The 17,675-nt window shown below is 43.5% G+C and overlaps 1 protein-coding gene across 2 annotated transcripts in view; it reads right to left on the bottom strand.

Annotated features, from left to right (window-relative positions):
* Nucleotides 1-17,675, bottom strand: part of EVI5L (ecotropic viral integration site 5 like) — a 101,240-nt gene that overhangs the window by 46,338 nt on the left and 37,227 nt on the right. For both annotated transcript variants that reach the window (XM_073622422.1, XM_073622423.1), the window contains exons 4-10: nt 16,417-16,641; nt 12,283-12,357; nt 8,313-8,438; nt 5,820-5,963; nt 5,638-5,727; nt 2,238-2,335; nt 2,088-2,148 (exon numbers count right to left, since the gene is read on the bottom strand). In XM_073622422.1, the coding sequence (XP_073478523.1) occupies nt 2,088-2,148; nt 2,238-2,335; nt 5,638-5,727; nt 5,820-5,963; nt 8,313-8,438; nt 12,283-12,357; nt 16,417-16,641 (819 nt within the window). The remainder of the gene's footprint in view (nt 1-2,087; nt 2,149-2,237; nt 2,336-5,637; nt 5,728-5,819; nt 5,964-8,312; nt 8,439-12,282; nt 12,358-16,416; nt 16,642-17,675) is intronic.

The raw sequence follows: 17,675 nt of genomic DNA, 5'->3' as shown, positions 1-17,675 counted from the left end.
AGAACTACAAGTCCCATGAGGCATTGCAAGGTTGACAGTTACAAGCATGACTTTGTCAGGCAGAGGCATGATGGGACTTGTAGTTCCATAACAGCTGGATGGCCGTCAGTTTGAGTTCCCTGATCTAGAGGAACATTATTATAAATATTATTATACAGGATTTCTATAGCACCAACAGTTTGTACAGTACTTTTCAAAATCTAGGCAGACAGTACAGTTACAATACAAGGCAATAAAAGACAAGAGAGTTAGAAGGGCTCTGCTCCATTTACTTTTCAGCCCATTCTAGTCTACATTTCAAGGACCACACTCTACAGTTTCATTCTATTAGGACTACTGGCAAAAAAAAAAAAAAAAAGAAGACAGCTTTTTTTCTTCTATATGCTTTTATCTTCTATAATTTATATACATCATACTGCTTTAATAACACACCCAACTCCTTCATGACCAGAGATTGACACCTAGATGCTCAGACCCAATTTAGGAGCAGCTTTATACGCCATGTACACAGACATAATCCTGTGACAGACCTAGCCGGGACAGAGGCTTTTGGAGGGGACTGAATGCCAGCCTCTTGCCAACCGATTATGGGCCCTGGCATTTGGGGGAACGGTGCTCTTTGTGAGCTGTATGCCTGGGGACCCTTGAGGTGGCATTAGTTTAGATTCAGGTCCATGTCTCCCAAGACACACAGACTCTGGGGACCCTGGATATGCCATTGTGATGGGAGTCACTAATAGGGGCACAAGGTGAATGAGAATCCCACTATGATCTGTGCTAGTCAGACTCAATGCTGTATATATGAAGTGTGCTGCCTCATTGTGTTGTGTACTATTTGCTGTGCTAGTTTGGGGTGGGGCTGTATTCCAATGTTCTATTGTGTCTGAAATTCTGGGATGTTTATCTCTATGGAGAGAGGGGGGATTCCTCCAGCAGCCCCCTGCTGATGAGACTGTTTACTGATAAGTTTGAACACACCTGACTTGTGTGTCTATTGTCATTGGACAGTTTAACCCACCCTCTTTTCCAAGGGTGGGGAGGGGGGGAAAGAGTCTCTGATTTATTTTATCTGTTGTGTCCATGTGTGATAATAAAGGAGTTGATTCCTGGTTGACCCTCAAGACAGAGCTTTGTCTCGTTTTTGGGGGGAGAGTTATGGTTTTCTTGTTCAGCTGATCGGAGTGTTCGGTAGCTGCCTTGGTGTTCGGGAAGGGAATGTCCTAAACGACTTTAACCCCATTCATACTCGGGGTGTCGTTACAAATCCTATGGTTACTTTTCATGTCACACATTATATATAATACACGCATTTTTTTTTTTTTAACCACTTGCCCACCAGCCAACGTCGTTATACAGCGGCAGCTTGGCTCTCCTGCTCGAATCGCTGTAGCTGTACGGCTGCTTACGCAGGCGCAATTGAGGGCCAGGAGCACACTCTCGCTCACGCTGCACGAGCGGACTCAATATCCAACGGCGACCCGCGATCGCCTAGTACAGAGGCAGAACAGGGATCTGCCAGTGTAAACAAGCAGATTCTTGTTCTGACAGGAGACATGACAGAGATCTACTGTTCCCAGTCATCGGGAACAGTGATCTCTGTCATGTCCCTGGTAGCCCATCCCCCCTACAGTTAGAACACCTCTAGGGAACACAGTTAACCCCTTGATCGCCCCCTAGTGTTAACCTCTTCCCTGCCAGTGTCATTTTTACATTGATCGGTGCATTTTTATAGCACTGATCAATGTAATAATGTCACTGGATCCAAAAAAGTGTCATTTGGGGTCAGATTTGTCCACCGCAATGTCGTAGTCCCGCTAAAAATCGCAGATCGCTGCCATTACTAGTAAAAACAATAAAAAAAATAAATAAAAGTCCCTAAATCTATCCCATAGTTTGTAGACGCGATAACTTTTAGACTTTGAGACTAGTAGCACGGTCAGTGATAGTGTGTCCTGAAAGCTAGGTGCACACAGAGCTGCACACTCTCAATGCTGGAATGTAGATTGATGTAGCATTGTGTAGAATGCTAACCTACAGACTGCGAATGGGATTAACAACACATTTGGTCATTTCCAGTAGGTACTCACCTTGATTTCAATTTGCTCCTCCATCTCCTTACTTTTAATAGCAGCATATTCTTTTTCCAGTCTAAATAGGGAAGGACAGAATATTTCAGCTTTAAAGCCTACTCTAGAGAAACAAGTTACCCCATTAATAGCTCAATCACATCTTCATACCGCTTCATTCTCTTTGGATTGTACTTGACTTGATAGGCCTTGAGGATCAGTTTATCGGGGCAGCTGTCAAACTGGTGTGGGATAACCTTCTGAAAATACTGAAAATATGCAGACATTAAACTTTGGTTCCATGGGATCTGCATTACATCTTAGGTCAACAGAAAAGAAATACTGGTTGGACTCCATTGGCTGCAATATCTGTGGATAACTGCATTGATCAAGATGTCTCAGTACACATATTTATATTTAAAGGAGAAGTTCACTTTTTAGAAAAAAATAGAAATAAAAATAAAAGCACATTTTTTTGTAAGTAAAAAAAAAAAAAAATTGCACCAGCGATCAGCAGATCCTCGCTAGCTGTCAAATCGGGGATCAGGGAGGTGCAGGGGCCAGTCCGTTCTTAACATGTTTCACCTTGAATATACGTGTAACATGCAACATGTTACGAAAGGTGAACTTATCCCTTATTGTGCTTTAGTCTTTCATAAGCATATATTTAACAGATAGATCACTAGTAGAGGCCTTGTAAATGAACATGCGGACCTCTCACTATACAGATACTGACCATTTGCTTTCCAGAGGCTTGCTGGTCTTTTAAGTCCTGTGTTGGCGGGCTTTGGGCTTGTGCCGATGGGAACTGCAGTATGCTTTGACATCAGTGTCAGATGTTTCTGAGGTCATTTGGATTTTTGACCTGCACTTGACCTACTTCAGAGCATGTGTTGCATTCCCATAGACGTGTATCCGCAGTTCTGACAAACAAAAGCCCGCTAACACAGACCATAAGGCTCCATTCACACCTGTATGACTTCAAAGTCGCACAACTTTGGAGTGACACTTTGACGCAACTTTGGATGGGTGCGGCTTGGATGCCACTTTGGCTTTGACCAATGATAATGGACAACTGCTGCACTACTGTTGCATGCATAACATTCAGGTGAGACTTTAATGCGACTTTTGAGGGTTTACATTGCAGTCTGTGGCACACAAGTCACATGAAAGTTGGACCGAAGTAGTGCAGGAACCTTTTTAAAGTCACTGCGAATTAAGTTGCACATATTTGAACGGTAGTCAATGAAAAACATGGGGTGTGACTTGTCATGTGACTTTAGCATCCAAAAGTGGCATGAAAGGGCACACAAGTGTGAATGGAGACTTAAAGTGGAACTTGATTTTTGGTAAGAAAATAATACTCTTTAGATGATTGTGCTATAGGTTCTGTGATGTTTCAGACTAAGACCCGGTTCACACAGGGGCGACTTGTCAGGCGACTTAGCTGCCTGACAAGTCGCGTCCCGTTCTGTACTATGGAACCGTTCTAATAGGAGCGACTCAAGTTGCCCCGACTTAGAAAAAGGTTCCTGTTCCAATTTGGGGGCGACTTCAGGCGACTTGCATTGACTTCTATACAGAAGTCATTTTGCAAGCCGCCGTTGAAGTCGCGTGTAGGTCGCCTCTGTGAGTCGTGCTGCAAGTCGTGCCACCCCTGTGTGAACCGGCTCTTAAACAGATTTGTTATTGTTTAGGAGTAAACAACAACAGTTCTCTCAAACAAATGCCATTGGAACAATGTTTGCACATGCTGTCTTCTAACACAATGGGGAAGGTACACATTTTTAGTTGTTGTTGTTTTGGGGGAGCTTTTTCAAATATTGGACCCAGAGCTAGGTCAATAGGGATGAACTATAAATTGAGCTTTTGATACATTTGAACCATGGCATGTAGGATATTACAGCGCCATCTAGAGTTTGGAGTTAGAAAATGCTTCTCTTTTAGAAACTGATGTAGAAGGGACAACGAAGAGCACAGCGGCAGAAATGTCCACGAGCCGGGTGCCCGTGAATTAATCACGGGCACTGACGGGCCGGACATCTAGTGGTGGTGGGTCAGGTGCGGCCCGCGGGTTGCCGACCCCTGTTCTAAAGAAACACCTATTTGTTTTATCATATCTTCACAAATTCCTGAATGGGAGGATCTCATTATAGCCACATACGCAATCTCAGTGTTCTAATAAGGAAAGCTGCAATATCTTCACCCATTTAGAAGAGAATAGGCCTCATGAGTATCTCACTATAAATAAAACAGGATGCCTTTGTTTCACTCTTTTGACATAGCAACAAGATCCCTTTAATAAGCAGCAAGGACTTTTCCACTTAGCTTTGAAATACACTCACCATTCACTTTATTAGGTACACCTTCCTAGTACCGTGTTGGACCCCCTTTTGCCATCAGAACTGCCTTAATTCTTTGTGGCATAGATTCAACAAGGTGTTGGAAACATTCCTCAGAGATTTTGGCCCATATTGACATGCTCTAGGATTGGTCCATATTGAGGTGCTCTATTGGATTGAGATCTGGTGACTGTGGAGGCCATTGGAGTACAGTGACCTCATTGTCATGTTCAAGAAACCAAAAGGGGAGATGATTTGACCTTTGTGACATGGTGCATTATCCTGCTGGAAGGAGCCATCAGAAGATGTGTACACTGTAGTCATAAAGGGATGGACATGATCAGCAACAATACTCAGGTAGGACGTGGTGTTTAAAAGATGCTCAATTGGTATTAAGGGGCCAAAAGTGTGCCAAGAAAATATCCCCCACACCATTACACCACCAGCCTGAACCACTGATACAAGGTAGGATGGATCCATGCTTTCATGTTGTTTACGCCAAATTCTGACCCTCCATCTGAATGTCAGAGTTGAAATTGAGACTCATCAGACCAGGCAACGTTTTTCCAATCTTCTATTGTCCAATTTTGGTGATCCTGTGAAAATTGTAGCCTCAGTTTCCTGTTCTTAGCTGACAGGAGTGGCACCCGGTGTGGTCTTATGCTGCTCTAGTCTATCTGCTTCAAGGTTTAATGTGTTGTGCATTCGGAGACGGTTTTCTGTATACCTTGGCTGTAATGAGTAGTTATTTGAGTTACTATTGCCTTTCTATCATCTCAAACCAGTCCGCCCATTCTCCTCTGACATCAACAAGGCATTTTCGTTCCACACAACTTCCACTCACTGGATATTTTCTCTCTTTCAGACTATTCTCTGTAAAACCTAGAGATGGTTGTGTGTGAAAATCCTAGAAGATCAGTTGTTTAAATACTCAGACCAGCCCGTCTGGCACCAACAACCATGCCACGTTCAAAGTCACTGAAATCCCCTTTCTTCCCCATCCTGATGCTCGGTTTGAACTTCAGCAAGTTGTCTTCACCATGTCTAGATGCCTAAATGCATTGAGTTGCTGCTATGTGATTGGCTGAGTAGCAATTTGCGGTACCAAGCAATTGAACAGGTGAACCTAATAATGTGGCTGGTGAGTGTATATCTTGCTACTGTGTGGATGTAGACTGGCTTCTTAACCCTTTGTCCATGTATTATACAAAGCAGCCGACAGTCCCTACCTGTGACATCCCTTCCATGTCCAGCTGCATGAGCTCCGTCTGGTTTACAGTCAGTATTGCCATCCCTACTCGGAATATGACCTCCAGTCCCTTGCAAAAGTGACAAAATAATACATGACAAAAAATCCCAAGTCTAGCATAAGGCTTCCATCTAATACCAAATAATAAGGGGTGCCACTTACCTCATAAATGAAGATATCAAAGATACGTGTCGCCACAGGCAGGGGGAAGGTGGTGAGAAACAGGGTTAAAAACCAGGAAGAGGAATACATGGATGTGTGGAAACAGTGAGAACGGAAGTGTAGATTCAGCTCCGGGAGCTGGTCCTGTGAAATACACATTATGGGTGAGGCCTTAAAGTAAAAGCATATTGTCCTCTTCCAATAAATGTTCTATACATTACATAGATTTTTTTTTTAAATGCTTTTTATACCTTTAATTGAATCATTATTCTAGGGTCATGTGACCACATGGCCCCCCTTCTTGGCAATTTTCATAAATGTGGCAGAGGGGGTGTCCCCACTGCCTGTGGGCTTGCAATGGAATTACACCATGGACATCAGGGAAATGTGTTCCCTACTAGGAGCCGCCATCAATTAAGACCAAACCCCCCACACCTGACGATCGGCGGCACCCCCCGGCGGGTTGCGGGCTCATACGGGTGGCGGGCTCATGTGTCCTTTCTGCATACGTGGCTCCCCCCCTCCTCCTCCTAGGCATCCAATAGGATCGCCTGTCTTTTCAGCCAATGGGGTGTCAAAACGGGCTTCCTGATTGGCCGGGAGGAGTATCAGTGTTACAACAGTGAATATTGATTGGCTGTAACACACCTGGGTGGGCTCGGAGCGCACTCTCTGCGACCTGAGACAGGCCTATATTGAAGCCTATTAGAGCCTCTGGCTTTATTCAGTGCTTCAAAAAAAAACAGCCCTCCTCACTGGAATCCATGCACCGGTGTCCTGAAAGGGGGTGGACGCATGGATAAGGGAGACGGCCTTGCGCCCTTAATGGCCCCTGAGTTCTAGTTATGATTCTGACATGTAAAGTGATCACATCAGCAAATATCTGCCTCTATGCTTGGAGTGGCCAGAAATAGAGCTTTCTTTTGGTGGTATTTGATCACCTCTGCGATATTTTTTTTTTTTGCGCTATAAACAAAAAAAGAGCGACAATTTTGAAAAAAACAAAAACAATATTTTTTACTTTCTGCTATAAAACATATCCAATAAAACAAAAAGTAAAAAATCTAATTTCTTCATTAATTTAGGCCAATATGTATTCTGCTACATATTTTTGGTAAAAAAAAAAAATCCCAATAAGCGTATATTGATTGGTTTGCGCAAGGGATAGATTTATGGAATTTTTTTTTTTTTTTTTACTAGCAATGGCGGCGATCAGTGATTTTTAGCAGGACTGCGACATTGCGGCTGACAAATCTGACATTAAGTGACACTTTTTGGGGACCAGTGACACTAAAACAGTGATCAGTGCTAAAAACAAATTGCACTGTCACTGGAACCTTTCATCAGCAACACAGACAGATACTGGGACAATTTTTTCTAAGGGAGCAGGAATTCCTATACTTTCCCACTGTATTCAAAACAAAAAAAAAAAAAAAGGTTACTATGTAAGCACTAGAACAGGGGTGTCAAACTCAATTTCATCGTGGGCCGCATCAGCATTATGATTGCCCTCAAAAGAGCCGGTTGTATCTGTAAGATTAGATATCCAGCGCATCCCCTCCCCTTACATTAGATGTCAAGAGCCACCCCACCATCAGAAGTTGAGTCCCCTACTCTCCCTAACATCACAATGCACCCCCTTTCCTTATGCTGCTGCTGGGAAGAAGCTGGATGCATTGCTTGAAAGCAGAAAATAGGGGTCTGGAGGGGGGGGCTGGAGCTTTACTGCAGCAGCAGGAGAGGTGCAAGGGCCACATGAAATGGTCTGGAGGGCCGGATTCGGCCCGCGAGCCTTGTGTTTGACACCTTTGCACTAGAAGGTTAGGATTGCATTTTGATATCTCAGTCCATCCTAGTTTAAATATTCAAAAAAGTGACAACACCCCTGCTTACGTTGTTCTGTGGACAAACGGTCTCTCCCCTAGTACTGATAAGGTTTGTGGGTTTTCTCAAGCCATTACATTTACATAGGCAGATCGCCGTTCTGTCTGTGTACCGAACGATCAGCGGGTGCTGGCAGACATTAGGTCCACAGGACACACTGATCGGCTCCCGCTGTGTACCATCACAGCGAGAGCGAGCCACCGGTGGCACGCACTCGCGCCCCGATACCCAAAAGTGCAGGATCACGTATATATACACACACGATCCTGCGCAGTGCAGCCGCCCTGTAGCGGTTAAACTATAGGGCGGTCGGAAATTGGTTAACATTGCTGTAGATTTTTATTTTTATTTTATATACCAATGGTACAATGGACAAACGTTTTCACAATCTAACCTGCAAGCACAGTGCTTACTTGTAAATGTGGTGGACACTGACACCACTATAATAATTATTACAGAATTTCTCATAATTCTCAAATCCTTTGCAGAATATCATCCGCTGCAAAATGACATGTGCACTTCAATTCATTGTTAGAATTTGCAAAACCTTTAATAGGCTCAACGTCAATTAGTACTATTTTATTTAGGACAGAAGTCAAAAGAACGTACCTGTAACATATACTCCAGCTGATATATACATAGGCCCAGCTCAGCCATACTGGGTTTAAAGAGTTCCCGTAACCTATATTCCTGCATCAGTCGCACAAACACACAAAAGGCTTCTTCCTCCGGCATCTGACAGGGAAAAACCGCAAAATACAAAAAGATGAAAATTAATAAGAGTGAGGTTACATGTAACAGGTTATTTTAAAGACCATTAGATTACACTAAATTATTTCTGACTTTCAGATACCATTACAATGGAGTCCCAGGTGTCAAATGGGGCAGATTCCTTAACACTGGTGAAAGAACTCTTGTTTGCAGCGATTATTTTTATAATAAAAATGCACCCCAAACATGGTAGAAATTAAAAATGCATCTCAAGTTACAATATTTTAAGTCATTGTGGAGAAGCCCGCCGCACTACTTCTTTTTCATCACATGATTGAGTATTTGCTATGAATGTGGGGGCATCATAACCCCGCCTCATAAGGAGGCCTCACCGCCACACCCCTCATTCATAGTGTATTAAATCAGAGAGCTGCATTGAAATCATCGTATCAGTGTCATTCGCAGAATTAAAAGGGGTCGGACAAGAGGCAAAGAGGAAATTATTACAATTCTTAATTTTTTTTTTATTTTCATATTTTTTTTTTTTTATCAGCCCTGTTGGGGGGGCTTTGGTGAGATATCCGGGGTCTTAGCAGACCCCTGACCTCTCCCCTTTGAGACAGGGAAAGGGACTGAGGACACAGATTCCCCAGTCCCTTTCTCTGCAGCCTCAGCTGCACTGAAAATGAATGGACAGGAGACAGAGACTGCTATCTATTCATAAACCGAAGCATCGTAAACACAGTTGCTCAGTTATGAATGGACAGAGGCAGTGATCACTGACTCTGTTCATTCGGAAAAGGAAGGAGCCGGTAAATGACAGATTTACCAGCTCCTTCCTCCGCTCTCCATCCTGACAGATCGAGGACAAAGGGGGTGGAGGAGCACCGAGGGGGACCGGACGAGCGGAGCACCGAGGGGGACCGGACAAGAAGAGCACCGAGGGGGACCGGACAAGAAGAGCACCGAGGGGGACCGGACAAGAAGAGCACCGAGGGGGACCGGACAAGAAGAGCACCGAGGGGGAACGCAGGAGCGGAGCACCGATCTCCCTGTATAGATTTCAATAAAGCAGGTAAAAGCTGTGGAAGGGAGGAGGAGAAGCAGCTGTCAGCTGCTTTACTGAAATTTATACATGGGGATCAGTGCTTGTAACTCCCCCCACCAATCATCCCCTGTCTTCCCAGGTAGCAAATGCTCAGTATCGGCACTGATACTAGTATCGGTGCAACCCTAGTTGTAAACCTCAGACATGAAATATGAACAGAACATATCCCTCTATAGTGTGTACTTGCCTCAATTCAGAACACTAAGTGTCTAATTTCTATCTGCTGATTTGTTCCTTTGCCATCAGCATGAATCACTTCTGACAATTTTTCCTGACACCAAGAGAAAAATTGTGACAGGGGAGGGACCTCCAGCAGATTGACAGCCTCAGCTATGTTCCTGTGTGCTGTGTGAAGGGGGTGTGTCCCTTCACTCCAATCAGCTCTCAGACCTCTCCCCACTGAGCTCTGCAGTGTGTAACTTCAGCTCCCCATCCACTTTTTTCTGAACTCTCAGACAAGCTTATGAATTCAGCACTTTAAACAGATGTAAAAGAAGAGAAGACTGCAGATAGACAGGTACAACTTATGTACAGTGTGGGGAAAAAAGTATTTGATCCCCTGCTGATTTTGTACATTTGCCCACTGACAAAGAAATGATCAGTCTAATTTTAATGATGAGGTTTATTTTAACAGTGAGAGACAGAAGGAATAAATAAAAAAAACGCATTTCAGAAAAGTTATATATTGATTTGCATTTTAAATGAGTGAAATAAGTATTTGACCCCTTTGCAAAACATGACTTCCTTGGACAGCCCTTTGGTCTTGGCCATGGTGGAGATTGGAATCTGATTGCTTCAGTGGACAGGTGTCTTTTATACAGGTAACAAGCCAAGATAAAGAGCACTTCCTTTAAGAGAGTGCTCCTAATCTCAGCTTGTTACCTGTAAAGAAGACAACTGGGAGCCAGAAATCTTGCTGATTGATAGGGGATCAAATACCTTTTTCACTCATTAAAATGCAAATCAATTTATAACTTTTTTTAAATGTGTTTTTTCTGGATTTATGTGGTTATTTTGTCTTTTACTGTTAAAATAAAACTACCATTAAAATTATAGACTAATCATTTCTTTGTCAGTGGACAAACATACAAAATCAGCAGGGGACCAAATATTTGTTTCCCTCGCTGTAGGAGCATTTGTTTCATCTCTGTGTATCGGAGGATAGTCCCTTCACTGGGTATATGTAAGGGTTTACAACCACTTTAATATTTTCATTCATTAAAAGGAGTAACAGATTGGTTGCCATTGACAACATCTTCCATTGTACAGTTTTAATGCACAGCCCCAACATGTCAATTTTTCTGGTAAAATCAGTTTTTTATGGATATGAGATCCCAAAAAGAGTTGGATCCCCATAGATCCCCAGCTAACTGAAAGGCAAATCTGATGATTAAGAGAAAAAGCAGGAACCTCGGGAGAGTAACTGATCCATTATAGGAAAGGTACCAACATCCCAGAAATGACAGCACCAACATAATAATTTGGGACTTCTTAGGTACCAAAGCACAATAATCATTCATAAAATTCATCATTTTTTTTTATCCTCCATAAAAGAGTTTTGTTAAAATGGTATTGAAGCTGGCACGGTATTATTAAAACACAAAGCCAAAAAAAATGTATAGAGTTTCATTGTGTCACTCATTATCCCTCCTGAATAATAATCACACACGTCAATTATCTACAAGCAGATCCACAAATCTTCCATGTACGCAGTGAGGGAGAAAGGATGATTCTCGACAAGTTTTGTAGACTACATCAGCCACTTCCTAAGGACAGTAACATTGTATGCATTATTTACCATATGTCACCAAGAAAAATCCAGCCATAGTTAAAATGCACACATTGTGGACAATAGCCCAGAAGATGGCAACCCAATTCCCCCAGTTGGGTCAATGCTGCCTCTAAGAAATAACCTGGACGGCCATGTGGTCTTCAAAGTCTACAAAGTGTAAACAATTTGCCCAACCACATCCCATATAGATAACACAATTGTATAGGTCTTTTTTTATTGCTTTTAGTATTATGCTCCAGAGTTTCCACAAGTGGGGTAACTGATCTACATCACAACTGGTTGCTTCCTTGTTCCAAGATATTAGTACATCGTGTCCAAAATGTTCACCATAGTCCATACTCCTAAAAATGGCAGATGGAAAACACAAGGGGAAAGAGGTACAGTGGAACAGTCCTACCAGGGGAAGGACAACCAAAAGGAAGTCCATCCCACCAAACTGTATTCTTATGACAGTATCCTATGTTTATGATCATGTATCAGAATGTCCCCTGGATGAAAATGGCTATGAATACAGGGGTGCGATTCACAAGATTATATATATTTATATAAAATTATATCCAGAAACTGTACAATCAGACTGTAATGGCTCTACTGAACCTAGATTAGTGTTTCTCTACCATGGGGCTGTGGCCCCCCACCTGCTGGGATGTGGCTTCCTATCTGCCCCGACAGCTGCTGATGCCACACCAGGTTCAGACCGGACAACTGGGGTATTGGACGATGAATCGAGGGGCTATTCTACCCTGGGCGCCGTAATACTTTTTTTTTTATTTTAAATTTTTTTTTTTTTGAGGCATGAAAAGTTTTGGAGGAATTTACCAGGCCCTGGTCTCTTGAAGGCTGAGAACCACTGACCTAGATAATTTTTATACAATAGCATTTTTAGTATAGATGACAATACAGTCCAATTATAATGTATGTGAGATGAGGCTTCTGTATAATATGATCTTTAGAATCTGGACAATTACCTGCATAAGAAGAAGGCCCACAATGAAGGCACTGCCCTGGCAGTAACCCACTTCCCGGTCTATCAGTGAATATGCCTGTAGAAGAAAAAACAACATATCTACATATTACAGGTCATAATCTTTGCCTGTTCTGCCACATTTATCGAAAATCAACACTGAAAATCTAAACATTTCTGTCACATTCACCTTTAATGCAAAGATTACCCCCTCCAACCAGTCTTTTTTTATGCAACTAGATGTCCTCAGTCTAATGGCCAGCATCATTCTACCCACTTCCTCTGAGCCCAGGTCATCCTGGGCCCACCTCTGCCTGTGACTGGATAGTAAAAGGAGAAGTAGTACAATGAAAAGCTCATCTTTCGGTCACTTTGATTTCTCCCCCAATCAGCAAGCTTCTTGTCAGCACATGTTCTGACTGGCTCCTTCTATTGCTTCTTGCTCTCACATGCCAGGCCTGCTGTACAGAGACTACAAGAGGCTAAGAACAGCTTAAATTTAGGTACTTAAAATGCATTTAATGATGTATTAAAGTGGAATTCCAGCCTCAACCTAACTACTCTTAAATATGTCCCCTCCCCCCCTCCTAAGCTGACTAACCTGTGTTACTTGCCTATTCTCAGCCTGTAATGGTCTGGTCACATGATCCCCTGTGTTGGTTAGCAGAAGCTGCAGGAGATAGGAGAAAGCCATTGACAATGGCTGGGAAATCTAGAAGCAGTGACTTCACTCACAGGCTTCTATTGCACATCCGTTATCTGCGTTCCTTCCTCTCCCCTGCGGCCACCGCTGGCTGACACAGGAAATCACATAACAGGTCCAGAGTGTCCTGAAAAATAGGTAAGTGTGAAAGACTGCCAGGGTGCCTCCGCCAAGATACAGCTTCCTCCACTCTGGAACCAGGTATTATAGCTGAGAATTGCACCCAAGAAATAGTCGACACTAGCTTAGGTGCAAACTGGAACTGATATTACTGTAAACTCACACAGAATATATACCATACACAATCAGGAAAGAGCTTGGTCACATTATCCTAAACAATGCAAACTATAAACAGTAATGTCAGTACATCTAATGAACAACTGACATAAACAGTGATTTAAAAAAAACAGTAATCTAATTAACATAAACCTAAACCTCCCCCCTAGTTTTAGAACAAGGTGAAGTGGACACAATACTAGCAGACAGACAGCAACAACAGGTTACTCAATTAACAATGGAAATTCACACCTAGAAGGCACACAATGGGGGAATTATACCATGAGCGAGAGACACCTTAATAAACAGGTTATAGTAGGAGACCCCAGCATCAGGTTGTTTTGAGCTGATTATATTAACGTCGGAGTCTGGGGGGGTAAAGCAGTCATTGCTGGTTTGGGCACAGAGGCCCCACATAGCTCCTAGGTTCCCAGAGTCTGTATGTTTTGGGGAGACACGGACCTGAATCCAAAGCAAAACCAATCCAAGGGTCCCCCAGGCACACACCTCCCAAGAATAGAGCCCCTTCAAAAGTCAGGGCCCATAGTCAGTAGGCAAGTGGCTATCCTGCAGTCCCCTACAAAATCCTCTGTCCTGGTTGGGTCTGTCAAAGTATGTACATCTTTCTTACACAGGTTAGTCAGTATGGGTGTTAGGAGGGGGAAAGAGGGAGCATTTTTAAGAGTAATTGGGTGTAGGTTGGAAGTCCACATTAACGATTACAGAGCTGCATTAAAATTTTTGTTAAGGCAGTGCACACAGCCACTCTGCTAGAATTACACGATGTATATACTATATGTCATTTTCTAAAATTCTTCTTATAAATACCGTTCTTATCCCTGATCAGCGGTCACATGACCATCCGGCGCGGTCTTCCTTCGATGTACTACAGAGGAAGGGGCTGATCTCCCCCTCTGACGTCTGCCAAGCGATCACGTGACCTCCCTCTGTAATACAAACATCGGAGGAAGACAGCGCCGGGCGGTCACGTGACCGCTGATCGGGGATAAGAAAAACGATATTTATAAAGAAGAATTTTAGTTACAGGGGGGCCAAATCACACAGCACAAGTACTGTGCTGTATAACATGCTTTAAAAAAACAGAATCTATTTTTTTTTTTTTTTTTTTAGTTAACAAACATTTTAATTTGTGTAATTTATATCTGCCTAGAGTTTAACTTCAACTCCTAGGAATATTCCTTCTCTGCACAAGATAACATAAGAACTGTGAGTCTTGTACAAGGAAGTAATGATACCGGAGTATCGGGGAAAAATGTAAAAGTGACTTGGCACAGCTGCAAACATATTCCTTAAGAGGACTGTGCCAATTTAAAGGATATGTAAAGGTTTGTTTAAAAAAACACATCATACTTACCTCCTCTGTGCTGTTGGTTTTGCACAGAGTGGCCCCAATCCTCCTCTTCTGGGGTCCCTCAGCAGCGCTCCTCCTCTTCTCGAGTGCCCTGTTGGAGAGCCGCTCTCCCTGGTGCTGGCGCGCTACCGTGCCCTGCTGCTGCGTATATCGACACAGACAGCAGCACTCAGCTCCGCCCCCGGCTCCCACGCCATTGGATTCGATTGACAGCAGCGGGAGCCAATGGCTGCGCTGCTTTCAATCTATCCAAACAGGACCCGAGACATCGGCTGGAGCTGGTGTGCTCACTCCTGCCGCTGGATAGACCGGGTTCAGGTAAGTAAAAGGGGGGCTTAGGGGGGCTGCTGCATCAAAGGAGATTTTTGAACCCCTTTAATATTCCGGATTGAAAGTCTGGTAAGACTGAGAGGTCTTATTTATCCAAGAATTGTTTTAATGTGGTTTTTAAATAGGCTTATTTATAAATGTCAACTCTTTTAGAATACCGAGAACTTGAATGAGTTTGGTATGCGTATAGAAATAAAATGGCACATTTATTGCTACTAAAATAAATACGGGAAGTCCCATCGCTACGATCACAACCCTATTCTCTCTCACTCAACAGTTGTCAGCATAAAGGGCCCCTTATTTTATTTGTATGGGTTCACAGATCAATGCTGATCAGCACAACCCAGTGTACAGTACCTGGTGTGGTCAAACTCTAAAAGAACTGTTAAGAATGTCCAAAGCTATTTTGACTATACTCCTCACAGGCGTGAACTTCATTCTGTACTCCTTTGATCCGGTGTCAATAAACAGCGGCTACGTCACTCAGCCGGTCCAGGCTCAGGAAAAAAACAGACTTTAAAGTCTGGATGTCTGAAATGGCAGCGAGCTCCTGAGAGCCCGAGCCAGCCGCTCCCGCCACCTCCTCAGCCCAGCGCTCCAGTGAGCGCTGGAGTGGCAGAGCAGACAGTCACCAGCTCTCTGCTCACTAAAGACTGAGTGATCAGAGGTCTTTGATCGCTCAGTTCTCTTTTCTTCTTCTCTTTTAATAATATTCACAATGATGTGTATACAAGTTCCCCCATCCGTACAGAAGCTCCAGTGAGTGACAGCTGCAGGAGAGAGCAGGGGGCACCAACAACGGCTAGGATATGAGAGCGTCCCAGAATTCCCAATCATTGTCAGGCACTCTTTATTCCCCTGTAGGCATGGCTCACTGCTGATACAAGGGATCACGTGACCAAACCAGACTGAAAATAGGTAAGCATACATACACAACTTATTTTATTAATTGGTTGGTCATTTTTTAAGCATTGTTAGTGTTAAGCTGGAATACCACTTTAATTTCGATTCTCTGGATGTCTTTTCACATAACGGTCTAAGGGTTTACTTCCTCATGCTTCAAAGGAAATCTCACAACAGCTGAATATTTCATAACCCCATACATTTGGCGTTCTGAATCTAGCGGTACTGAAGACTATGCAGTCTTGTGATTCAAGCTGTACATGTAAAGTTCCTACACCTACCATACTAGATATTCAATGTGGTCACTGGGCAGATAGTGAGGGGCAAATCTCCCCAGTGGGGATACAGATGGCAATAATCAACCTACCAAAGATTGCACCCTGTAATGGAAAAAGATGTGCAAATAGGTGCAAATGTCTATGCATGTGCTTCTCTATACTTAGACAACAGGACAGCTAGAACATGTTGTGTAATTCGCTCAGATTGCCAGAGCACCAGGGAAAAACAGGAATTGGGATACGGCACATGTAACATCATCAAAATAACAGCATTACCTTCATGACATTGAACAGCCCCTCCTGCCCCAAGCTGTCCTGTCCCCTAAAAAAGTCATGTTCAGGGTAGGTTCGAGCGATGTCTCTGCGGATCAGCTTCTCGCAGGGTGAGGACATTCTCAGCAGGTCGGCATATTGCTTCTTCACTGGCATGTCTGTTGCGTTACACAACATCTGCCATACCATGACTCTGAAGTGATGTGGGATCCCCTTCCGAATTAGCTCCTGTAATGAAAATAGTAATAAATACCCAGGAAAGAAAATGAAATAAAAGAAGAAGAAGAAAGAAAGAAAAGAAAGAAAAAGAAAAAAAGAAAGAAAGAAGAAAAGAATAGAGGTAGATGACCACACAATGCAAGATCACTTTAAGGACTCATTTAGTGCCCTTTCACACTGGGGCGGGGGCCGCGTCGGAAGTAAAGCGCCGCTATTGTAAGCCCCGCCAGCGGCCAAGAAAGGGTTAAAAACCACCGCAAATCGCCTCTGCAGAGGCGCTTTGCCGGCGGTATAGCCGAGCTGTCCCATTGATTTCAATGGGCAGGAGCGGTGAAGGAGCGGTATACACTCCGCTCCTTCACCACTCCGAAGATGCTGCTAGCAGGACTTTTTTTCCCGTCCTGCTAGCGCACCGCTCCAGTGTGAAAGCCCCGAGGGCTTTCACACTGGAGAGACAGCAGCGACACTTTTGGGTCGGTTTGCAGGCGCTATTATTAGCGCAATAGTGCCTGCAAAACGCTCCAGTGTGAAAGGGCCCTCGCAGCTGCAGCAAGGACTGCTGCTCCTCTGCCAAATTAGCTATGCATAGTAGCAGCATTGCCCCACTTACTTGGGGGGTATAATTCCTGCCACAGCTACAAAGCAAACCAGCATAGCATGTGCACACCCCCAGTCGCCTTTGCAGCTAGAGGGTGAGTGGATATGGCCAGTAAAAACACAGCTCACATGGTTTTACTGCCCCCCTAACTGCTAGTGAAAACAATCACTAATTCTTAGATGTGATGGCTGCCTTAATTTTCTTTTTCAGGCTTTCTTTCTACTATTTTCACCTGGTGATCCGGCCAGTAAGTGTTTTTTAAAAACAAGCTCTCTTCCAATTGTATCAGTTACAAGGATGCGACAAACCATTTACCACTGACATGAGTGCTTCTAATGATCAGCTTTTATTTATTCATATAAAGCCTTTATCACAAAAAAAAAAAAACTGTGCTGCTGTAACTGTTTATAAAGCGTGAGCTGGAGTTTGGCCTCAGTTTGTTAGT

The sequence above is a fragment of the Aquarana catesbeiana genome, linkage group LG03, assembly GCF_042186555.1.
Source record: "Aquarana catesbeiana isolate 2022-GZ linkage group LG03, ASM4218655v1, whole genome shotgun sequence".
NCBI lineage: Eukaryota > Metazoa > Chordata > Amphibia > Anura > Ranidae > Aquarana > Aquarana catesbeiana.
This window is presented reverse-complemented; position numbering and strand designations above follow the sequence as displayed.